This window comes from Poromitra crassiceps (assembly GCF_964638095.1).
Source record: "Poromitra crassiceps genome assembly, chromosome: 3".
Taxonomy (NCBI): Eukaryota; Metazoa; Chordata; class Actinopteri; order Beryciformes; family Melamphaidae; genus Poromitra; species Poromitra crassiceps.
The window spans coordinates 45,932,709-45,958,590 of NC_139625.1; the positions used below are offsets into that span (position 1 = coordinate 45,932,709).

Consider the following 25,882-nt stretch of genomic DNA (forward strand, 5'->3'; position numbering starts at 1 on the left):
GAATACAGCCGAGTATAACAAAGGAAATGGCAAGTTGCAACAATCAAGTCACTTTAAACCGGACCTTATTGTAGCCTACCCATAATTATTTTACAGTGGGGCATTCAAAAATAAGGTGGATAAGCCTACAAAATAGTATAAGGAAAAAACATTATTTAGGGAGTGAGTGAGAGAAGGCACGGTGCTCATGGAATGTAACTGTTACACACAAGAAAGAGAAAGGCTGTATGCTGTGTTAAGCCTGGGTACAAAGACTGTCTCAATGAAGAGCTGAGTGAATCCCACCGAGAATCACAGCCACAGGATAACCCTTCTCACAGCCACAGGGGCCATTTTGTGTCGAAAAGGCAGGGTAAACACAGGTGCAAGCAAAACACTAATGAGGGTTTTAAACTTCCATGATTGGAATTTATAAACCCTCATTAGTGTTTTGCTTGCACCTGTGTTTATTCTGCCTTTTCGACTCCTGTGGAAATAGAAACACCATGAACAGTAATATTCCCGACCTGTGAGAGGCAGTAATGTGCCACAAGTCATCTAGTCTGCCGGAAAGCTATAGAAGAAGAAGAAGTGGGCGGAGGTTTAATTTCATGTTGCTGGCTGCTGGTACTGTAGACAGACGGTTGATGCTAAGCTAATGCTAACAGGTGTGTTGTGTTGAAACAGTGAAAGATGAACGGGCTGAATCCAACTCAGGATTTCGACTCGTATGAGATCGAAGAGCCGAGCGACGAGGAGCGAGCGGAAGACAGGTAACCATGGTAACGAGACAAACTGTTACAAAACCTTAAGCTGCTAGCACCATGTGGCTACCCTAACCTGACTGCATGCTAACATGTAAACAAACACAACTTGAAATCTAAAGACAGGTTAACACAAAATAATGGGGTTTCTGATGCAGTATGTCTCTCTAAACATCGATGTTTATCACTTGGGATTCATATTATTGATGAATTGTTGACGATAGAGGCTAGCCATGCTACTGAATGTCTCTGCTGCTACTTGTGTTAGCTGCTAGTCTGTATCCATAATATTGAATTCGATCAATGTTGTTACCTTCATAAGGGTACTCATTTTCTCCTTTTATTCTTAATACACTTCAACCACAATATGTCCGCAAATCGTTTAAGTTAGATGAAAAATTATTATTTTATTTACCATTTTAGTTGTGCTGTTTGACTAGCACTTCTGAAATTAACATAAACCAAAAAGTGAAAGAAAAATAATAGAATAAAAATAGATAACTAGGAATGTTTAGGAGCCACATTTGGTTTAATCAAGCAGCATCTTCCCCAAACATTTCAACTTTTAGAATCGGTTCATGGTGGAGAAAGATGGGAATAAGAGACGAACCAATGCTAAACTGTTAACTTTTATGGAAATAAGTGCTAGCCTGGCTCCAGTCCCACTCTACAGTTGCGGAGTTGGCTGTTCTAGAAGATGGCAATGAGTTTACGAGTTGACAATTCAGTCTGAAAATCAGGTTAAATAAGTGCTGCTTGGTGGGTTGAGTGTATGCCGAATAGAAGAGTGAGTTTCAGAAAAGATAAAGGATCTTAAGTTAGGTTCTACCCAGTCTATGGTTCTACCAGGTGGGTATGTTGATAAGCAAGGCCACACCAACAGCAAGAATTTTGAATGGAGCTTGGTGTAGTGTTGGAGTCGAGACCACCTAACCCGAGACCGAGACAAGACCAAGACCGAGGGCGGGCGAGACCAAGACCAGACCAATGTGAGACGATTTTCAAGACCAAAAAAAGAAGACCATGACTCTAATGATAACTTAACCTTTAGTGGCCGTTCACACTATACGCCGAAGCAACGCTCAACCTACAAGTTTCATTTAGCGTCCTTGTTAACAGGCGATGCCGTTCACACCACCCGCGCGCGTGTCACGCTGAAGCCACGCCGAAGCCACGCTCACATCTTGCTCAAGCGATAGTTCAGGATTCAGTCTTATTTTCCAAGCGTGATGCGTGAAGCTTGAAGCTGCCAGGCAGGAAGTCAATAGGAGTTGTGGGCGGGTTCAAGGCGTGCCGAGTAGGCGCTGAGAGGAAAAGAGAAGGCTTCTTGTGTGAACGGTTAAGCGTCAGCTCCGCTAAAGCCTGCCTCAAGCTTCAGTTCTGCTTACGTTAGGTGTCCTGTGTGAACAAAGGCTTATATTGCTCTGCTAACAAATAAATAAATCCTTATTTAGGAATTATAGTAAAATATAGATGGATGTACAGTAGGGCTGCACGATTAATCGTATTTTCATCGTCATCGCGATATGAAAATGCGCGATGAACACATTGCAAAAGTCACGTGTTATCGCAAAAAAATTTTTTTTTACAGTGCACAACGCAACATGCAAGATACCGGCTGAATAAGTCCAAATGTTCATGTCATTCTGGCCAATACTCCACTTCTGTTATAACATTTCAGTCTGGAATATGGAATATCTTTCAATAATCGTTATGACTAAAAGGCTAAAAGTAATCTCATGTGTAAGAAATGACTGTTCTACATTGAAGTAAAAATGTAAATAATTAACTTGTTGGTTTTGGATTTTTTTTAGCTTCAAGAGTGCATTTTTGTTCGTATGACCCTCAACACAGGCTTTGAGAATCCCGTGCCACTTACTGATACGTATGCTTAAATTAACACACTCATATTGCAAAATGAATTTAGGCCGTCATACTTCAGAAGTTGAATTTGAAGTTCAGCATTAATACATTTGTCATTTTTTGTCTTAGATTTACCTTTGTGTGTTATTGCAATATAAAACTACATAATTGAGAATCGATTCTAGATTCTGCAATCGAGAATCGTTGGAATCGAGAATCGATTCTGGAATCGGATCATGACCCCAGGAATCAGAATCGGATCGGATCGTGGCTTAGCCGGATCGGAGCACCCCTACCCATTCATATTTTTGTTTCTAGCATTTTTTTATTTATCGCAGGTCATATCGTCATCGCAATATTGAACAGTGTTATCGCACATCGCAGCTTTTCCTCATATCGTGCAGCCCTACTGTACAGTATACAGTGACAGAAGTGTTAAGACCAAAACATCCAGGTTTCAGAACAGCACATACCCTGAAGCTGTCCGCCTTCTAAACACCCATAATCTTACACACTAACTGTACAATTCAGATAATGCACTTGTAGCACTTTCCAGGGGGGCTACATTGCACTTTAAACACTATATAGTATTGCTGCCCCCCCCCTCCCTTCCTATGGTGTTTACAGCATGGCAGTAATGTATTACGATGCAGTATTGTCAAATCTTGCTCTTTCCGTTGTTGTTTTGTATTGTGTGAAGGCATGACTTTATGTGCTTGTCTTTGTATGTGAGTTCACCAAGACAAATTCCAATCAACTTGTTGACATGGCAAATAAATATTGAATCTTGAATGCAATCCTTTGATCTGAAACACTGCAATTCCATATCACTGAGAAAGGCTCAATACAGTGGGCAGAATGAAATGTAAAAACACCTTACTGCTGCTAAATTATGATTTTTTTTATGATGGTTTAGTTTAGTTTTTAGTTTATTAGATGATGAAATCAATTATACTTTTTTTTTAGAAACGATTATAAAAATCATAAAAACAGGGTAAATGGCCTGCATTTATATAGCGCTTTTATCCAAAGCGCTTTACAGTCAGTAGGTACATTAACCCATTCACACACCGATGGCGGCAGGTTACCACGCAGGGTGCTGGCACACCAACGGTAGCAATTTGGGGTTCAGTGTCTTGCCCAAGAACCACCGACCTCTTTTATCCAAAGCGATTAGTGGACGACCCGCTCTACCTCCTGAGCTACAGCCGCCCCAAAAACATCCCCCTCATAATCTCACACTCCCCTCTCTCTCATTTCTCTCTCTCTCCTGCCCCCTCTCTCTATTTCTCCCTCTGTCTCTCTCTCTCTCTCTCTATATTTATCCCTCTGTCTCTCTCTCCCTCTCTATTTCTCCCTTTGTCTCCCTCTGTCTCTCTCCCTCTCTATTTCTCCCTCTGTCTCTCCCTCTCTCTATTTCTCCCTGTCTCTCCGTCTCTCTATTTCTCCCTCTGTCTCTCTTTCTCCCTCTCTCTATTTCTCCCTCTGTCTCTTCTCCCTCTCTCTCGCTATTTCTCCCTCTGTCTCTCTGTCTATCTCTCTTTTGCTCTCTCTTTTTCTCTCTCTCAGTTCAGAGGACGAGCTGGATGTGCTGTTGAATGGGACTCAGGAGCAGAAAAGGAAGCTGATCAGAGAGTATCTGACGGGGGAGAGCGAGTCATCGAGCGGAGATGAATTTGAGAAGGAGATGGAGGCGGAGCTGAGCTCCACTATCAAGACCATGGAGGGAACATGGGGCCCGGAGAACACAGGGGGTACAGGTGGGTCATGAAGGTCCAGGTCTCGTCTATCATTTTTCCAACCCAGTTTATTCAGATTCAGATCACTTAATAGCCAGAGTAAGTAATCAGATTACATACAAGGAATTTGACTTAGTGCAAGTATGCAGCGTAGCGGTCACATCAATAGTAGAAGACAAAAACAATATAGAAAGACAATCACAAAAATGTATGGTGCAGTCCTTTAAGCCCAGTTTAGACCAAAGATTCATGATGAGACTGGATGCATCTTGCAACTACTTGCAACCAGCCCCTGCCACTTAAGTTAGTTAAGGTTATACTTTATTAAACCGGACGGACAAACCCTGTCTTTATTTGTCACAAACACCGTGGCATGCACACATGTGCATGGCAGCCAGTACTCACACACATGTTTGGAGGTGCCGTGAAATTTGTCCTCTGCATTTGACCCATCCTGGCTCGTCCTCCGGTGTGCAGCTGCAGTCAAGCGCCCGGGGACCAGCTTCTTCCAACTTCAGATGACCATCTTCTGCAAGTTTTTAGTTGGGGGTTATATATCAGTCCCTCCAGGAAATTGCGATTTTGCGATCGCAATAATTAACGCAAATTCAACCAAACTCCGCCATATTTGCGGGGGCTTGCAATTTTTCAAAATTCCCGAGATTTCGCCGCAAAAAGTTACTAGAAAGGACATCAAAATCAGTGGCGAGTGCTGACAGAATCGAGGTGAGTAGCCTACAAAATTGAAGCTGATCAATGAGAGTTTAGTAAAAACAGAGTGTGACACAGAAGCGACTGTCTCGCAGTCTCACGATGTGTGTAAAGGTAAAGGTAAAGTCCCACTGATTGTCACACAATGTGTGAAATTTGTTCTCCGCATTTGACCCATCCCCTGGGGGAGCGGTGAGCGGCAGCGTGCGCCGCGCTCGGGAATCACATGGTGATTTAACCCCCCAAATCCAACCCTTTGATGCTGAGTGCCAAGCAGGGAGGCAAATGGGTCCCATTTTTATAGTCTTTGGTATGACTCGGCCGGGGATCGAACTCACGACCTCCCAGTCTCAGGGCGGACACTCAGACCACAAGGCCACTGAGCTGTGGGCTGAGTGTGTGTGGGGGGCATATTAGCTTAGGGTCTAGTAGTTTGAAAATGTAACAAGGAAGGGATGAGGAGGACAGGGAAGGTATGAAGAGGAAATAAGGATAAGAGGAAAAATATGAAGCACTAAGCAAAAAGTATGCGAAAAGGCAAAGTGATAATAGCATTATTGAGGATGAGGAAGAAAGGAGAAGAGAAACGATGAAGGGAGGAAAAGAAAAAATGTAATTAAAAATTAAAAAATAAAATCGCAATTTTACCGCAAAAAATCACATAAAATGTCACAAATTGCATCGCAAATTTTGAGAAAAGCCGCTGCAAAATCAAGCATTTATGACTGCAATAATCACAAAAAAACTCAGCGAAATCCTGGAGGGACTGATATATGGAGGAACCTCAGGGAGCACGGGGAGAACATCCACACAGAAAGGCCCTTTTGACGAGATAGCCCACCTGGGCAGTAGGCACTGAGGACATGGGGGGAACACACCCTCAGCGCCCACAGCATCCCAGGCGGGAATCTAACCCAGGACCTTCTAGCTGTGAGGCGACAGCGCTACCACTGCACCACCGTCCCCCAGAAAATATTTATTATTGCATGATGTATTGTCCCCGGGGGGGAATTTGTCATGGGCCACCATGTTTTTCCAGTTTGAACTCAGAGGCTTTCGTCATACGGAAGTGGGCATGCCTTCATCTGAACCGGGTGGAAAAATGATAAACACGTTCAGGTCCCGTTCCAGATCAGTTTGGATGCTTCTTCACATTTCTTTCCGAGATGGGACTATTCAGGGTTCCCTGGCAGGATATTCCACCCTTACTAGCTAACAATTTGTTGCACTTTTGTGACAACAAGCATTGTCAGCATCAACACTTTTGATTGCTTTGTCTCTCTGCCATCTCTCTTCACTGCGACTCATTTGAGTGAAGAGGGGCAGGGCGGCGCACAGCAGCATACACACGCAGAGGACAGGCAGGCGCAAGTAACACATGGCTCCTCACTGTTGTGTCTCATCAGTCTCGAGATGAAGAGAAAGCGAGCGATCTCTTTAGAATATATCATAGGCATGTCTTAAGGAGTTGGTGAGATAAAATGTGCGCGATAACGTTTATGTAGCAATTATAGGAAATCTATTTTCTTAATTTCTCCAGTACCGATAAGAGAACCGTTAATGTTAGAGCTTATTGATACTCACAAATTTTGCCCCCTCGGTACTAATCTCTAGGAACATTAACCAATGTTCATAAATATTAAATAGGGATGCACGCACCGATTGCAAAATTCTTGGCAGATACCGATGTTTAAAATAATAATTTGGCTGATACGATACCGTAATTTTTTTATTACCCCTTTTGTGACAGGGAAACAAATCTTCATTATATGTAAACAAATAACTGAACTGTTTTAAAGTCTTTTACCTACCTACTCAATGAGAAGAATTGTTTTGTTACTTATAGGTGCGCGAGTATGTAAGTAAGTAAGTAAAACTTTATTTGTATAGCACCCTTCTCAGCACAGATGCACACAGAGTGCTTCACAGTGGTTTAAAGACAAAATATAAAATACAGCAAAAAGGAGATAAAGATAATACACAACATGCAGACTCGGAGTTCTGAGTACAAAATCAACAGTTCCATTTACAAAAGTCCAAACGCCTGTCTGAAAAGGTGGGTCTTCAGCTGCCCCTTGAAGATCTCCACAGAAGCAGAGGCTTTTAAGTCCTGGTGGAGCTCATTCCAGAGCTTTGGGGCGACCGCCTCAAAGGCTTGGTCCCCCTTTGTCTTTAGTCTCGTGCGGGGCACCACCAGGAGGCCCTGGTCGGCAGACCTCAGGACCCGGCTGGTCCTATAAGGGTGGATAAGTTCATCAATGTAGGCAGGGGCTAGACCATGGACAGCCCTGTAAGTCAAAACTAGGACCTTGAAATGGATCCTGAACTGGACAGGAAGCCAGTGCAGGGAGGCTAATATTGCAGTTATATGAGCTGATTTTTTGGACCTAGTAAGCAGCCTAGCTGTGGCGTTTTGGACCAGTTGTAGCCGGTTCACTGACTTTGTTCAGGCAGGTGAACAGGGAATTGCAGTAGTCTAGCCGCGATGATATAAAAGCATGAACAGACATTTCCAGCTCTGCATGGGATACAATAGGCTTGAGCCTAGCGATGTTCCTGAGGTGGAAAAAATAGGTACGTGTCAGAGCTTTTACATGCTTCTCAAGGTGCATTGACTGATCAAAGATTACACCCAAGTTCCTGATGTTGGGATGAACATTTTCACTTAGGGGTCCCAAGCGCTTGGCCACCCTAGAGGCGATGTCAAATGAAGCTATAATAAGGACTTCTGTCTTTGCCGCATTGAGTTGGAGGAAATTGCTCAACATCCACTCCTCGATGGCTGACAGACACCCAAGTAGGGTACTAATTTCCTCTATCTTATCGGGCTTAAAGGAGAAGTATAACTGAATATCATCAGCCTAGCAGTGATAAGAAACACCCTTGAACTTGCTGATTAAGAGGCCCAAAGGGAGCATGTACAGGGCAAACAGAAAAGGGGCCAGAACGGACCCCTGGGGCAGGGTAGGGGAGCCCTATTGGACCTAAAAGGGCCCACGGCCACTGAGAAGCTTCTCCCATTGAGATACGAGGCAAACCACTGGAGGGCAGTCCCTGAAATGCCCGCCAACTCCCTAAGCCTATCTAACATGATGATCTACCATGTCGAAAGCTGCGCTAAGATCTAATAGCACCAGAATTGCACATTTACCTGCCATTACAATGTCATTGGAGACCCTGAGGAGAGCAGATTCTGTGGAGAGACATGCAGAAATTATGTGACCCAACAACTGACCCAGATAAATATGGCCCACTAATCGGTGGACGCCATATTTTTTGCCAATAGGCCAATTGCAGTCAAAAAGGCCAATATTGGCCAATACAGATATACGGACGATATATCGGTGCATCTCTAATATTAAGTTATACAGTAAATAGGTTGTCAAAACATTTACCCATCTCAAAATGCAATGCTTGACTATCTGGGAATGCAATGCTGCTGTGTGTGTAATCAGCAGAACGGCCCTTTAGCTTGAGCAGCGGACTGGAGAGAGACAGATCCATATGAGTGAGTTGTGTGTGTGTTGGTTCTCCAGCAGAACCCTCAGGAGGAACCAACAGCAGCAGAACCCCTGGCCTTCCTGAGCCTCAGCTGTACGACCAGGTTTACTTCGACTCCGACTCGGAGGAGGAAGACACGCCCAGTAAGATCTTTACACTCACATTTTCTGTGTTTAGCTGATGCTTTAACCCAGACAGGCCTTTAGTGAGGTCAACAGAGCTTCAACTAGATTATCAATATTACAATTAACCAACAATAAGGAAGTCAGGGGTCAGAGTCACACATGACACAGGGTTCATGTTACTGCTGAGCTGATGAAAGCATTTCCTGCTGCTAATCCTTCCTGTTAAAGGATAATTAAACCCCCCCAAAAAAAAAAAAAAAAAAAACTGCTTTAAAGTCCCTGGAAACCAGAAATATTTTTTTATTATTTAGCATTTTGAGTTCATCACATCACAGGAACCTATGTTAATAAGCCACCAGCCAAATTTGAACGATGATGAACGTCGCAAAGTATATACATTTAGGTTTGACAGTCATGACAAAAGTCATGAGAATCAATTAGATTTTAGACTTTTCTCCTGCGGACTGTGTGGGCGTGTCCCGTGTGTGCGTGCAGGACTTCTCCTCCGAGAGAGAGCGAGAGAGAGAGGGAGGGAAACGGAGAGAGAGACAGAAGGAGAGAGAGATGGAGTGTGTGTGTGTGTGTGTGTGTGTGTGTTCGCTCGTTGCTCGGCGCATACTGACAGAGAGGAAGAGAGACTGCCGCTGCGAGTGCACAGCGCTACTGTGTGTGTGTGTGTGTGTGCGCGCGCGTGTGATTCGATTAAATCTTATGACGTGATAAGATCATTCATTGTAGCACCGCGCGCACCGCTCTCTTCAATCATCTTCATTGAGGAAGTAGAAATCCAGACCTTGTAGAAAAGTGGCGATTTTGGGGTTTTGGGTTGAAACTAATGTCTCCTATTTTCTGAGGCACACAATTGCTCACATAAGACCCTACATTTAATAGTTAGAAGGTTTTTGTGGATTTTGGTTTCCAGGGACTTTAAACCAATGTATATGACATTTGAGAAGTGTTGGTGAAGGATTCTGGTGAAAATCTCCACAACTGAATGTATAATTTTCATGCAGTGAGAGTGGTTGAAACCACTTTCGCAGTTGGGTCTGCCAAGAGGCTGATCTTCGGTTCCACTGACATCACCAAGAATGCCCCCTTTCCCACCCAGAGTCAGAACGGGTTGATAGGCCATGTCCTAAACCATGCTTGAGATGTTGATTTGCATTTTTTTAAATCCCAAGTAGAGGCAGGTCTGCCAGATTTCTGTGGGTTTAGCTCCCCTTTAGCTTTCCACTTACAAACTAACGGAATGAATTTATTTTGAAGGACTTAAAAGGAAATGCAATGTTTATCCACCGTTTCAGCCGCAACTTTTGACACAGTCATATCGATGCTGCTGCTGTTTTGCAACTCGAGACAGTGTCATTCACACCTTCAAGCAGGAAGCCCTGTTATAATGGAAACACAAATCTCAGCTGCGCTGGGCGGCCGCGTCAAGCCGTGCAGCTTTTTGTATGGAAAAAGGCTATTTTGTACCTTCTCCCCCAGACCAATCAGTACAACTTTAGAAATGGCAGAATGGAGCAATGACACGCATCATTACACGTTTGGGCAAAATCTGATAATTGTAAAATGTTGTGCATGACAGACAGTTATCCTGTAAGAGTAGATATCGCTCTTCATTAACCACCCCACCCTCCTTCCCCACTCAGGCAGCTCTAGCAGTCGGAGGCGGAGCCAACAGACGATACCAACCAATGACGAGCTGCTGTATGACCCGGACGAGGACGACAGGGACCAGGCCTGGGTGGATGCCAGAAGGCGGGTGTAAGAAGCACCTCAGAGACTTAGAGTTTTGTAGTTTCAGTGATTTATTATTTGAATATTGTAAATTAGGAATACTATGAACATGAGTAAGAGTGGAAAAGAATATGCTGGTACTTTGGGAAATACGGCACTGAAAAAAGTGAAAACACGCCTTAACATTTTCATAGTAATCCCATGATGTCACATGCATTTCCTACCAATATGGTGCTTTACGATACACACAGCTTTTGTCATTTGATTGTAATCACCTGTTAACTGATTGCAATCACCTGCTATTGTCCTACAAATATGGCTGTGTAATGATCTAACAGAATATTTATGAATAGCATTACAAAATCAATGTTTCCTGAAACCAAGGCAAAAAGAAACTGTTCAGGATTTTCAGATAAAATAATCCGGATTATAATCTTTGCCGTAATGCTGCAGCGCTCCTCTCATTCTGCTCAGGTACAGCAGAAGACGGATGGGGGCGGGGGGGCGAGTGCGGCCCGGTCAGGCTCACGGGTTACCAAGCAGCGACGCTGTGCTCAACTGTCCCGCCTGCATGACCACACTCTGCCTGGACTGCCAGAGGTGAGTCACCTGACACGCCACATGCTTTGTTACACACAGAGGCCCTCATTTACCAAGCTGACATATGGCGGAAAACTGTGTCTACGGTCTACCCGCCGCCGTGCGCGCCATTTATGAATCTACACGTGAGCGCAGGCCACGGTGAAATCTCACGGCAGCTCCGTGCACGCAGTTAATAGAGCCAGCGTGGATGTGTGCTACAGTGTTTCTCTTGCACGTGTTCCATACACAGAGACAATTCAAAGTGCTTCACATAAAATAGGCTAATAAGAGAAATAAAGATCAAATAAATAAGAGAAATGAGAGAAATAAATAAATTGAAATCAAAATAAAATGTCACAGTGCAAATGAGTAGAAAAGCTTATTTGTGTTTACTCTCATGAGATCGGTTGATGTTGATTTGATGTTGAAGAAGTTGTGGGAACCCTGCATGATGTATTGAACCACCTGTTTTTAAACAGATCATAACGACATTGGTAAGTATCAGTTATCGGCCATAACAGCAATGTTAATATCAGCTATCGGTATCAAAATTTTCATATCTGCATACCTAGCAAAAAGTGACTAATCTCTGTCATAAACTATTGAAATGTTGATGGATAAATGTCAGGCAGCAGTTACTTTTCAAAACGTACCCTAAAGCCACTTCTAAACATGAACTGTGGATTATAACCGTAGAATCAGGTTCGACTATCCCCGCAGTTACCCTGCTAGACATGACTCGATAAACCACTTAGTCCGTTTCTAAACCATGATGAAGAAGGGTCCGTGTATTTGGCGGCCATCCGTTTTTCGTTTTCAAAAGAGGAAACGAAAAATAAGTCGTTATCCATTATCCAATTTACTTTATGTACTTGTAAATGGAAATTGGGAATTAAAATACCCGTGTGGAAAACTCATTTCTCAATGTTGTGTTAGTTTCTTCTCTGTGACCAGGAAGCAATATTTTGGCAAAGGCATGACCCGCCCATCTCTGCCTCTGATTGGCCTAGCGTCAAACGTTGCTCATCCGATCACATTCGCTTTGCTTTCCTGCAATTGCAAGTTCAACTAGGCTATATGAATATGATCTCATAACCTCTGATTATGCTGCCATTTACTGACATCATGGTTATGAACAAATTCTTAGATGATCCACAGTAACTTTATAGCCTCAGCAACAACTAACTGTAGTCATTAATGATGGTCTCGACCTAGTTTCAAGATGAAGACCAGACACGCTGCCTCACGCCACACGTATTCTAGTGACATAGCGACCTCATCATCACATGTAATCCTAGCGTGACGACAAGTGCAGTAATCCCAGCGTGACGTTCACGTGACGCACTTGCCTAGGTGACGCCGTTAATATCGTCAGTGCGGTAATCCCAGCGTGACGTTCGCGTGACGCACTTGCCTAGGTGACGGCGTTAATGTCGTCAGTGCCGAGGCTATGACGCGGCAGTATTTATAGCCACGCTGGGCGCACCACCGTCCTCTTTCCCTGACCTCTAGCCGCTGCACTTGAGCTGATCTAATTCCTTCTCTGGAAGCCGCGTTTCACTTCTCTGAAAGCTGTGTTTCGCCATTCTCAAGCTGCCTCATCCCTTCCGATTCTGCCATCAAGCCATTCGCGTTCGCGGTACCACTCACCCCCGTTCGCTCTCTCAGCACGTCGAGCTTCGAAGACGTGGACCTCGAGGCGCAGTACCAATTCGAGGTCGGGACATCCAGCGCCGATGAGGAGACGCACAACGAAACATCCCAGCCCGGGTACGGGATGCAGCAGGCTTCCCAGCCGCAGGCTCCGGCGGCACCGAGTGCATCTCGAACGGCGGATCTCGTTGACGAGAGCGCGCAAGCGGGGCCCGCGCGAGGACGGCAATAACTCGCAGTCGGGGGGAGAGCGCGCTCCGGGCCCGGAGCTGGCCGCAGCCATGCAATCCTCATTTTCAAGTCTCATCCATCCGTGGCCCTGTTCTGTTCGGGCCATCAAGCCATTCAGTCTCCAAGCGTCCGCGGAGACGCAGGTCCTGCTCCATCATCGTTCTCAGCACGTCCACGCTCGAGGCAGGCGCAGTTCCACGACGTGGTCGGGGAATTCGGCTCCCACGATTAAATGCTATCCAGCCGGGACGGCTTGCAGCATCGTCAGCCCCGAGCGCAGGGAACGCCCGCGGAGCGCGTCCCGGACAGCAGTCGAGCGCAACGGTAATGTAATCACCTCTTAAATACATAACAGTGCCATATAATTTTAGCAACCAAATCTTAATTTCAAATCATTTCGGCGTGCTTCAAAACAATCATCTAACCATTCCCTGCGGTCCGCACGTTGGGCGCGAAGGAAACGAGCTGGGCATAAGTAGCAATGCATTTATCATAGTGAATGAATGATCTCTTGACAATCTCCGTGAACTGGTCGTTATATCCTCGCCTACAGCTAAAGAAAGACGGCGGAGATACACTAAATGTCTCTTCATCCAATAACGTGAAATTAAATAACCTGGTGCATTCGAGAGCAAAATGAAGAGGCTAAATCTATGGAGAACTACACACATCTCTAATGTGTTAAATAATTAGGCCTAAACAATTAACATTAAATGTATTCACACATCGTGCTCAAATTGCATTCATTGCATTTATTGCACAATTTACAATAGTTAAAGGACGGCTTTTCCGTGGGGGATATGAATATATATTAAATCTCACGCCCCTAAGGTTTTCGAATCCGTTGAAATTTTTGAAATTGGAGCTTCACTCCCAGAGATATCAAGCATCTCTCACATATTTTTTGGGCCAGCCGACGCGTTTCGCGTCATCTGGCCCAAGTCCGCCTTGCGGAAGTCGTGCACCTATGAACTACAACTGTTGTGAGCCATGGTCCCGCCTCTAGAGGTCCTCCACGCCCCTTCAGAGGTCTGAAGAAAAACAAAAAGGCAGCCATCTTTTTCGACCACCTAGCCTGCTGTAGCTAGGTTAGCTTTCCATAGCTCCTTGCAAAGAGATGATTTTCTCGGGAACGGAAGCACGGACAGACACGTGACTGGCGGCATTGGAAAGCTCGTCAAATTTTACATCTAGTAGTAGGTGGGTTGAAGTAACGAAATCAACGCTGAGCAATGTACCGTAAATTCCGGACTATAAGCCGCACCGGTGTATAAGCCGCACCTGCAAAGTTGACTATTTTTTTCTTATATAAGCCGCACCGGACTATAAGCCGCGGGTGTTTTAATGGTATTTTTTTTTTTTTTTTTTTTTTTTTATTGTGTTTTAACACTTTCAGTGCCACGGCCCTTGGGCAAAAGGTTGCTTGCTGTGCCACATAGGCCGCAATGCATTTTAAAACAGTCATATAATTTCTTTAATAATTACTATGTAAACACTGAACACGCACAAATAACGATGAGACTCTCTTCTATCACCTGCAAAAAAAAGTTTATTGATCCCATTTTCCGTTCTTTAGTTATGAGCCGGAGAAGATAGCTTGATTGAACGAAAAACAGAGCTTTTTTTCTACGAGCTGAGATAATGAGCCTTTTGTGAAATTAAACATTTCAAGCACATCACTGACTCTGAAGCTAATTTTCTGATGTAGTCACACCTCAAAAATAATTTCCTTCAATAAAACAGTGAAGGCAAGGGAATTTTGTTTGGAAGAATAATATTTTTAGCTGAAACCAGCAGCGCTGGCGCCTGCATGCGCTGCTGGTTGCAGCTTCTTGCTGATCTTTTGCTGCTGGTGGGCATCGGATATTCTGGCTTGCGTTTGCCAACCCTGTCCTGCTGTCTGGGTCTGTGTTGTGTACTTGGCTCTGCGTGCCCACCTCCCCCCCTCCTCCCCCCCCCCCCCCCCCCCGTTGTGGGAGGAGTGTCTCTCTGCTCTGCTGTTTTCTCTGCCTGTGCTCAGCACTGAAAAAGTCCGCTAGATCCTGCTTTTTTACAGCCGCGTGTACCAGCTCCCATGCTTCAAGTTGAGAATAATAACAAATCCACGGCTGATCATGCAAATGGGTGTTGCAGCGGACACGGAGGCTGTTGCAGCGGACACCGAGGTGCTCAATTGTGATAGCAGATTGGCTGCTGCAGGGGCACAGCTAAACGTTGCTTCAATGAAGCCGCTGCATACGGACGGATGCGATGCGATTTCCTTCCCCCCAATGACTTCTTCTGTGTGTTTCACTCCACGTTCTCTCATCTGGAGAGCGCTGTCGCCACCTAAGGGTTCTGTAAAATAGGTTAGACACATTCAATACCTCTGATATTGTAAGAGGCGATGTAAGAGGCATAGATCGACACCCCCCCGTCAAAAAAAAAAATTCGAGTTATTGACGCCATTTGGCGTCGCTGGCACTCTACGGTAAATTTCTAATGACGCCATATGGCGTCGCTGGCACTGAATGTGTTAATGTTTAATTACCATATGTAAGGGTTCATGCACAGAGGGGATTGTCGGGAAAGAGATGGCTGTTTGAGGAAGCTCCCATTTATTAACATTTCAACAAAACAACATAACACAACACCACCTGTGTTGTTTTTTACAGTGCACACAGTGTCATACAGTGTCATACAGTGTGGTGAAAAGAGGGCAAGAGAGGAAATTAAAACTTATTATAGTTATAGGATTTATAGTTAGAAAGAGTGCTAAAAAAGAGAGATTTTTTTTTTTTTTTTTTTTTTTTTTTTGTTGAAAAAATCCATAGATAAGCCGCACCGTTATATAAGCCGCAGGGGCCAAAAAAGCCCAAAAAATGGGAAAAAAGGTGCGGCTTATAGTCCGGAATTTACGGTACCCGTTTTTACACATTTTTACAGAAAATAGTTACAACATCAGATGCGCGTAACTCCTACGAAAATGCCTTAAAATGCATGAAATTTTTTTTATGAAGACATCTCCCGACATATATACTTCAGTTTAAATTTGGTGCAATTTGGAGGCAATTTATTTTCGATTTATTTTCGATTTATTTCTTCTTCTCTCCATGTATTATTGTCGAAGCCTTCTTCTTCTTCTTCTTCTTCTTTGAGTTTTATGGCGGTTGGCAAACATATATGTGCATTACCGCCACCTACTGGAGTTTGATATCAGCCAAACGCCTGAGGGGTGGGCATGGAAACGAAGGCCACGCGAGCCCAGTGCATTGTGGGAAATGTAGTATTTCGAGTCCCCGCACCCGCACCTCCCCCCCCCCCCCCCCCCCCCCCCCCCCCCCACACACACACACAGAGTGGATTTCTGGTGATATCTCAGGCTGTAAACAACCAATTTCAAAAATTTAAACGGATTTGAAAACCTTAGGGGCGTGAGATTTAATATATATTCATATCCCCCACGGAAAAGCCGGCCTTTAATAGCCAGCCAGAATCATTGCAAATGGACGTTCAAAGTATCAGTTAGCAATAGCATTCAGTTAATCAATGCCTAATGACAGCCAGATTCTGTTTTAACACGTTCACTGCCAATGACGTGTTGATACGTCAAAAAAAATCCAACGGTTGACTGCCAATGACGTGTTAATACGTAAAAAAAAAAAAAAAAAAATTGACGGTGGGACGTTGATCTAACCCTTTTAGATCTCTTATATAAATATTGAAGCCACCGAACGTGTACAACCCATTCCACCGACCCACTAAGTGGCGACAGTGCTCTCCATTCTAGAAAAAGCCGAGCCAAAACTGCAGGGGAATGCGCGATGAAACCATTCTCATACTGTAAAATGGATTGGCGAAAACGCTTTCGCTTTCGCACTGATTGCTGGCGGTGGGGGATTGCAAATTTGCATAATAGATTATGGGTGCAACACACTTTGAAACACGCAGCATAAATAAGACCAGAATCGCAAAAGAAACCCCGTTTCTTGGGGTTTCTCAACCGAAACCCCAAGAAACGAGCGAGCCCATCCAGACTTGCCCAGCGGCCGCCAGCAGACAGGAGCAGCAGCAAAGCAGCAGCAGAAACGAGCTTGTGACACGCCCGCTGCAGCCAAGAAGAACACACACGGAGGGAGGAGTTTGAAGTAGAGGGGGGTTTCCTGCTGTTATGGAGGAAATTACTGTTCAAAACTATTGTTTAGATGTCTGACGTCTTACTGATGCCAAAAATGAATGGTTAAAGTGACTGTTCTATCGAATTTCACAAAAAGCTATTTATCTCAGCTTAAATTTTCAGACGCTGAAACCATGCTGTATTCAAGTGCTAATGCCTACATAACTACTAACTTTACAAACTAACTCTTTTAGACAGAGAAAGCACACATTCTATTAGTTCTTTTGAGATATTTTGTGTTCACAAAATCTTAGCAGAAAAGAATCCTCGGGTCTTGAAAGATGAGCCAGAATCCTCAAAAAAACCCTCTGGCAGAAGCTACCTACAGTAAAAAAAAAATGGCTGGCAGTGAATGTGTTAATAAAAAAAAAAAAAAAAAAACGTTTCCCTTTCTCCGAGCCGATGCTCCAGTCACCCAGTCAAATTAACAGAAGCCGTGCTGCTCCAAGCCGATGCTCCAGTCACCCGGTCAAATTAACAGAAGCCGTGCTGCTCACTGAATATACTCCTCATTAAATGGCAAACCAAGTGAGGTTACAGTAGCCCACGATTTGGATATTTAACCGTGCGGCGGGCGATGCCCATCATCGGTATACGGCTCCACATATAGGCCTACTCTCATTCCACGGTAACAATGCTGCAAGTTAAAAATATCTGTTCAGCGACTATTGGTGTCCAGGCTTCTCCAGGCATCGCCGGGCCGTCATCACGGTGCGTCACCGCATCCTTGCATCATTCATAATAATAATGCTTCTTGGTATCATGCCGCTTGCGGATTGTCAGTCATATCAATCAGGCTGAGAGACCTCCTGCGTCCCTCTATCTCCGTATCAATCACGTGTCAATGCCATAGCTTCAGCACCGGGTTGCCTCGGAAAAGTCATTAATCGCATTCCGGCATTAATCCCATTCATTTAGCGAATCGAGCTTCTAGCGTCCATAATGCTGTATGCCGGAAGGGGCGTTGGGGCGTCAGTGGGGGCGTCAGTTCATGCATGCCTACAATTGCTAATATTTGAACGTGCTATCCTGCTGGCCAAGATTTCCAGAGTTCAAGTGTTAAATAGCCTAAGCGTCATTGATTCATTCCGTCGCGTAAGCAGGACCGGTCACAAGTGGCACTTTAGAAGGCCTACATGGGATCATCCCCACAAATTATTGGCCCGTAATATCCAGCTCAGGGCAGACCTAGTCACATGGTGCATTCGCCTTTAGCTCTGCCCACTCATTCAGTTCTGGTCCTTGCAACACAACACGGCTGAGGGGGCTAGAAATTAAATTCATTGTCTCTGACTACAAGCTGAATGCTTAGTCTCGCTGTCGACGAAACCGGAAATCAAATCCAGTGCCACTGTCTAGGCCGAAATCAAGTCACGTCTCTGATTAAGCTGAATGCGGAGTCATGGCCGGTGACGAAGCCGGAACCAAATCCATCGTCTTCAAACGGACGTTCCAAAAACGCAACCGCCTTAAGCAGCATGGCAAAGGCAAACCCGCGCAGTAGCACCCTTTCATCGCATTTCATTGGTGGTGGTCTCCCCGAAATTATAGCGCCAGCAGTAAGCCGCCGTAAGTCGCTCGTTGCGCAGGGGCGAGTCTAAAGTCATAGCGCAGCAGTAGCAATGCTCCGAAGTAAGTCGGTGGAACAAGTGTGGTCTCCCCGAAATGATAGTGCCAGCAGTAAGCCGCCGCAAGTCGCTCGTTGCGCAGGGGCGAGTCTAAAGTTACAGTCCAGCAGTAGCAATGCTCCGGAGTAAGTCGGTGGAGCGCGGAACAAGTGTTCCCTTCCAGCGCTCTCCTCGAAGTTATAGCGCAAGGGGGCGCTAAAGTCATATATATAAACTTTATTCCAGACTCGGGTCCATATAAAATACGTACACAAACACAGACAGTACAATAAGAAAGAATTAAAATAAAATAAAACCACACAACAAATAGATTTAAAACACATACAAGCAGCTATTGCAGTGCTTCCAGAAGTGCAACATAAATTTTGCTCACTTCGTGCAGGCACCCGCTAGGGCCATAATAACTCCATTCTCCGACTGGCTAAGTCGACGCATAAAACTGTAAATAAACCGTCTCAGAACAGCACGGAAAGCGAGCACATTACTGCTCACAAACACATGGCTAGCACTTGTCCATCTCGGATGCCTGAGTAAAATCCTAAAGGCACCATTATATTATATACTATCCTGAGCAAAATCCTAAATGCATCATTATATTATATATTATATTATAGCGCCAGGGGGTGCTAAAGCTATAGCGCCCGCAGTAGTTATGCTCAGAATTAAGCCAGGTGCAGCAGTGGTAATGCTCCGCAGTAAGCCGGTCGAACAAGCGTTCCCCTTCCAGTGCCGCGTGCGCGTAAGTCACTGGAGCCTGTCTAGGTTGTAGGAGTCCAAAAATGTTAATACAGCGCGCCGCAGTAAACCGGCTCCATCCAGCGCCCGCTGGATCGCTGAGGCCAAGCCGGCCAGCGGTTTTCGTAAGTCACTGTAGAGACTGAGCGCGCCGACGTAAGCTGCTTGGCGAACAAGTGCTTGTTCTATCCAGCGCCCGCCGTATCGCCGAGGCCAAGCCGGTCGGTGGTTTTCGTACAGTAAGTCGCTAAAAGCCCGGAAGCCCGGAGTTGTCTCATAAAATCCTAAGTCACTGAAGTAATTAGGGGCGAAAAAGTGCCAGCGGTAGTAATGATTCCAATAGGCCAAGGCCGGGTTCTTAGGGGGTTTTGCTAAGTCACCGCGCCGAAGCTCGCCGGATTGGTCGATCACCCAGCGCCTGCTGTAGCGTTGCGGCCACGCCCGGGGGGCGTCGTAAGCCGCTGTGGCGGTGCCGCTGGTCCTCGTCAGCCTACGCGGCCTACATCTGACCAGAGCAGGCCGCCAGACCTCTCCTCCCCTAGGCGTCATATGGTAAGCACATGGCATCCATTCCTGCTTTCCTCGCAATAGCTTGTTACTTCGCATTTCATTGGTGGTGGACTCCCCGAATCGGTGTCGATCTAATTGATTAAGCGTTCTAGGTGTCGAGCAGCCTGCAAGTGTTCGGCGTTGAACAGCCCGCAACAAATCACTAATTCTGACCACGGTAGACTACTCGAAGTGTTCTAGGTGTCGAGCAGCCTGCAAGTGTTCTAGGTGTCGAGCAGCCTGTAGTCTCACCACTAATTCAGACCCCAGCAGACTACTCGAAGTGTTCTACGTGTCGAGCAGCCTGTGAATGTTCTAGGTGTCGAGCAGCCTGCAAGTGTTCTGGGTGTCGAGCAGCCTGCAAGTGTTCCAGGTGTCGAGCAGCCTGTAGTCAAGGGGGGGGGGCTCAATTCAAATCTCAAAGCGAGGGGGCTCGATTCAAATCTCAATGCTGAGTCAGCATCACTAATTCAGACCTCAGTAGACTACTCGAAGTGTTCTAGGTGTCGAGCAGCCTGCAAGTGTTCTAGGTGTCGAGCAGCCTGTAGTCACACCACTAATTCAGCATCACTAATTCAGACCTCAGTAGACTACTCGAAGTGTTCTAGGTGTCGAGCAGTCTGTGAATGTTCTAGGTGTCGAGCAGCCTGCAAGTGTTCTAGGTGTCGAGCAGCCGTAGTCTCCCCACTAATTCAGACCCCAGTAAACTACTCGAAGTGTTCTAGGTGTCGAGCAGCCTGCAAGTGTTCTAGGTGTCGAGCAGCCTGCAGTCAGTTTGGGGGGCGCCGAATTATGCCAACGCCGAATTATGCCGGATCGGTCGATCATCATGCGCCCGCGTATCGCTGCGGCCTCGCCCGGTCGATGGTTTCCGTAAGTCGCCGTGCTGCCGAGCCAACCGGTCGGCGACAAGCGTCGCCTTCCGCCCAGCGCCCGCCGTATCGCGAGGCGAGCAGACCGGTTGGCCGTTCAGGTTTCTCTCTTTTGGGGGGTTCTCTATTCTAGCCCGAGCAGATGCCCTCCCGCCTCAAGAAGAGAGGCATCTTGCCACGGAGTCACTACGCCAAAGAATCAGTTGCCATGCTGCCACGCCATCAGAATTAATGCCATACCGCTTCAGGCCACGAATCTTATCGCCATGCCATACTTTAATAAAGCTTGCTGATTAACCTTACCCTCTGGTCTCTCATGATTGAAATGATGGTCTCGACCTAGTTTCAAGATGAAGACCAGACACGCTGCCTCACGCCACACGTATTCTAGTGACATAGCGACCTCATCATCACATGTAATCCTAGCGTGACGACAAGTGCAGTAATCCCAGCGTGACGTTCGCGTGACGCACTTGCCTAGGTGACGCCGTTAATATCGTCAGTGCAGTAATCCCAGCGTGACGTTCATGTGACGCACTTGCCTAGGTGACGGCGTTAATGTCGTCAGTGCCGAGGCTATGACGCGGCAGTATTTATAGCCACGCTGGGCGCACCACCGTCCTCTTTCCCTGACCTCTAGCCGCTGCACTTGAGCTGATCTAATTCCTTCTCTGGAAGCCGCGTTTCACCCCACCCACCTCCCCAGTCCACCACCAATGTATTGACTCCTGAAGAATCCCCTACGGGGGGGGGGGTTCTCTATTCTAGCCCGAGCAGATGCCCTCCCGCCTCAAGAAGAGAGGCACACGGGGGGTTCTCTATTCTAGCCCGAGCAGATGCCCTCCCGCCTCAAGAAGAGAGGCATATTGCCACGGAGTCACTACGCCAAAGAATCAGTTGCCATGCTGCCACGCCAAATAGACATAGAAAAGTATGAATGTCCAGCAGACAACTAGTTGCAAGTAGCCCACTGTTTTTTTATTCCCCAATACATGTACAATTATGTAAAATTCCCGTCTTGTACCATGAAATAAAATGGTTCAAAACGTTTTGATGTTGGTGAAAATTATTAGAGATTAATTGCCCCCGACCTCCAAAGTCAGCATCATCATCAGGAATTGCTCCTCCTGTCCCTTTGCTGCATGTTCTGCACGACATATTGCACATAATTAAACAAAATAAACAATTTAATTGCAACGTTAATAACATTTTCGCTGCGTCTTGACACTTGAAACAATCAGCTATGCTCATTTGAGATGGCTCTGGCTCGCCTGGAAAGCAGGCGAGAGCAGCCGAGTGCAGTCAGAGTGCAGTCACCCAATCAGAGGCAGAGATGGGCGGGTCATGCCTTCGCCATCATGGGAAAAAAATATCGCTTCCGGGTTACAGAGAAGAAATGAACACAAAATTGAGAGTTTCCCACATGGGTATTTTAATTCCCAATTTCCATTTACAAGCCCATCAAATTAAATTGGATAAAGGATAACTGATAATGGATAACGGCCCGTTTTCAGTTTTTTGATTATCAAAGAAAAACGAGAAACGACTCATTTTTCGTTTCACAATTTCAAAACTAAAAACGGATGGCCGCCAAATAAACGGACCAAGAAGCTCCGCAGAAACGAATTTTGAAAGCTCAGAACGAAAATGTGTTTCTGGTGAACGAATTTCCACTTTAAAGAGCAGTCGCCCCCGTCCGTGGAGAGAGTGTGTTGCTTTTCTCATCTCTCCCATCTGGCTGTGCCTATCCTGACGAGTGTCCTCACTCGCTGATCATGAGTTTGCTGTTTAATTCATTGATATGCCGCACGATTAATTAATATACGTGCACGTTACCGGGCACTTGTCACCCAATAGCCTAATGCGCAGTATCATCTCCTTGTTAAATTTTCAAACTGGCAAATGGAAGAAAAGAAACAATTAAACTTTTAGGCTACTTGTTTACTATTAATAATAATAATAATACTAATAATAATAATACTTAATAATAAGTAATACTATTTGGCTCTCTTCCAAATAATCCAGCCCCGTAACTACGTCCGGTCATGAAATTATTAAATAGCATGGGGACATTTAATGGTTTGTATGTGCTCGCTTCGCACGTCATCAATGCCCCCACCCGCCTGCCCCCTTCACGGCGCCGGAGCATAAGCTGCGACCTGCTAAACTAGAGCCGCTGTGCCAGCGATGCGGAGGTTGGACTAGAGCCTGGGTGGTATATGCTCCGCAGTCGCGCGAAAGTCGCGTCAAAACTGAGAATTGGTTCTAAACATGCAGCCCATTTGACTAAGGTGTGGTTACATGCAGGAGTTCCCTGCATGTTTAGAAACAGCTCAAGTGTTTTGGAGTTAAACCTTTAAAATTCCGCTGCTCGTTCCCCACAGACACGACAAGTACCGGACGCAGTACCGAGCCATGTTCGTCATGAACTGCACGGTGAAGAGAGACGAGGTTCTGCGCTACAAGACCCCACCAGAGAAGAAGAACCAGAGGAGCAGGAAGAGAAGGAAGGGCCAGAGAGAAACCACAGAAACAACCAGAGCAGAGGACAGGGCTCCCGACCCGACGCCCAGAGGCATGGAGGGGGATGAGGTGTACCACCCGGTCCAGTGCACCGAGTGTTCCACAGAGGTGGCTGTGTTCGATAAGGAGGAGGTCTACCACTTCTTCAACATCCTGGCCAGCCACTGCTGACAGACTGATGGAGGGCTGATACCGCGTTCAAAACAATTCGGAAGTTTCAACTCTGACTTCAGAGATCAACTTGGAACTTGGAAAAATTGAGCTCTCACTTTGGTTGTCCAACTTAGAATTACAGGTCACAAATTCTGGTGTAATTTCAAAGCTCTTAATTTCTGACCTGTAATTCCGAGTTGGACAACCGTTCAATTTATTTTTAACAAGTCGGAGTTCGTCCCCCCATCGTCCCCCCAAATAAATAAAAAATAAAATAAATCAGTTGTCTTGAATGCAACGCGAGCGGGTCAGTCTGAGCGTCTAAGGTCGTCAGATCCCCACTCCGGGTCTTCAAAACGTTCCTGACCTTCAGTTGCGGTGTTTGATACAGACCGGGTCTTCCGTACAGCTTTTGTTTTTAAAATTGGAATGAAATGCTGAAATGCAGAGTTGTTTTTTTACTCTCAGGTATCAACCTGTTTTACTACACTCTTCCCCGGCATTCTGTGTTAGAGACTGAGAGGTGCAACAAGTCTGTTCAATTCCTTGCAGCTGGAGCATGTAGCATTCAAGTGAACATGGCATATGCAGATACAGCTTAACAATTAATCAAAAATAAATTGATTCTTCGGGCAATTAACAAATGGCAAATCAAAAATTCGATTTGTAAGGCTTGGTTCCAGCCTTAAAACTCGTGACACAAACACAACGCCGTTACACTCATGGGCACCATCACACCTGTGTCCCTTGTGCCGTCTTCCGCATGTGCGGTAGGAACAAACCCCCTGCAGGGAAGAATTTATGACATCACTGAGGATGTCACAATTTCTTTAACATAACATTTCACTCGGACCAAAACGTAAAAAAAATTGCGGATTTAAAGTAAGTATATGTTTTTGATGTGGGTTTTTTTTTACTTTTGGTTTGAGTGAAATGTTCTATGGTCTCTCCCGATTCTAAATATAGCTTAACCGTTTGGTTTGACCAAGTAAAACTATTTTTATAAGCATTTTACGAAATGTCTATGGGAAAATAAATGGCGGATGAAAATCTCTGGTACAGTGCTGAAGCAGGAAGTAGGCGGTCACTTTGGCTCTCTATAGGACGAATCAGCGTGACATCACTGCCACCCAAAAATGCGTAACCCCCACGGCATTTCACTAGTATGAGTTGTGCCAAACAAACGATATCTCAAAAACTATACATCACATCGCTAATATTTTGACATTCTGAGTGAGAGCAGAATTAGCTCAAGAGTTTGATGTATAATACTGTATGCATGTCATGTTAAAGTTGTGTGAACTGTCGCAGTTTTTAAATTGTAAACACGGTCAGCCGGCTATAGAGTCAGACGCTCAAACTCAGGCTCCATAGGGTTCCATTGTCGTTGCCACCCAGTGAGGTGGTTTGTTTACCAAAATGCTGCTCGGCTGATCCCTCGTATTGACCATAGGCCCATACCACGAATGTAGGATAAGCAGATCCAGGATCTGTCCTTTGATCTGGTTTGCCAGATCATTGCAATCTAGCTAACCCGTACCACGACTCTGGTTTTCAACTCGGTAAATGGATCCAGGTTTTTCTAATCCAGCTGAGAGCACGTGCACATGAAAATGCTCGTGCACAGGAGCTCGTGCCTAACTATCCAATCACAATGCAATATGGACAGCTCCAGCTTTTACCGCGCCAGACACGCCTATTTCCTCATTCATTCAAAGCGCAAATCAAAGTGAAGCTTTACTGCATGTCAGAATCAAAATCTGCGTTGTATATTATTAGTCTGTTCCCGAATGACTGTATAAAGTTACCGCTTTTATTCACATCAGTCATTTCTTTGAAGAGCGGTTTCTTCCTCCACGTATGATCCTACAGCAGCTCAATTCACCCTCTCAATAAAACATGCATATCTTTTTTGCGAGTGGAAGTAATGTGTAATCTATCTCAGTCTAGATTTCCAAAATCCGTAGGTGTATTTAGACCATTTAGGCTCAATGAATAACAATGATCTCATGATGTGTTTGGTCGCACTGATGGAATAATTCCTATAATAAGGGCCGGATTAATAGTACCATGGGCCCCCGGGGCTATTCATTCCCCCCCCCCCTGCTGCAAGGAAGGGACTGTAGCCCATCGCCCGCAAGGGCGATGCGGCTATAATAGGCTATAAATAAAAAATATATAATACACTTTTAAAAGGCTGCTGAACTGAATCGACACGGTGCAGGCATAGATTTCATTGATAAAAATAGCCTGTTTTGTGGTCACATATATTGGCAGCAGAGTCACATATCTCCATATTTCATACAAGGACTATGCTGGAAATAATGTTAAGTTCAATCACATACAGGCCAAAAGCAACACAGTTGCAGCTGCAAAAT

General features: G+C 45.4%; 1 protein-coding gene across 4 annotated transcripts; it reads left to right on the forward strand.

Moving 5' to 3' along the window:
• Positions 1–615: 615 nt before the first annotated feature.
• eapp (e2f-associated phosphoprotein) lies at positions 616–24,001 on the forward strand. 4 transcript variants are annotated; one of them, XM_083633314.1, is made up of 6 exons: positions 616–752; positions 4,176–4,366; positions 8,593–8,700; positions 10,335–10,449; positions 10,897–11,022; positions 23,213–24,001. In XM_083633314.1, the coding sequence occupies exons 1-6, from the start codon at positions 673–675 to the stop codon at positions 23,520–23,522; spliced, it is 930 nt and encodes a 309-aa protein (XP_083489440.1). In that variant the 5' UTR covers positions 616–672; the 3' UTR covers positions 23,523–24,001. The 4 variants fall into 4 exon arrangements, with proteins under 4 accessions (XP_083489440.1, XP_083489443.1, XP_083489442.1 ...); XM_083633317.1 differs by having other exon boundaries at positions 10,903–11,022; XM_083633316.1 differs by having other exon boundaries at positions 10,335–10,443.
• Positions 24,002–25,882: the final 1,881 nt, after the last annotated feature.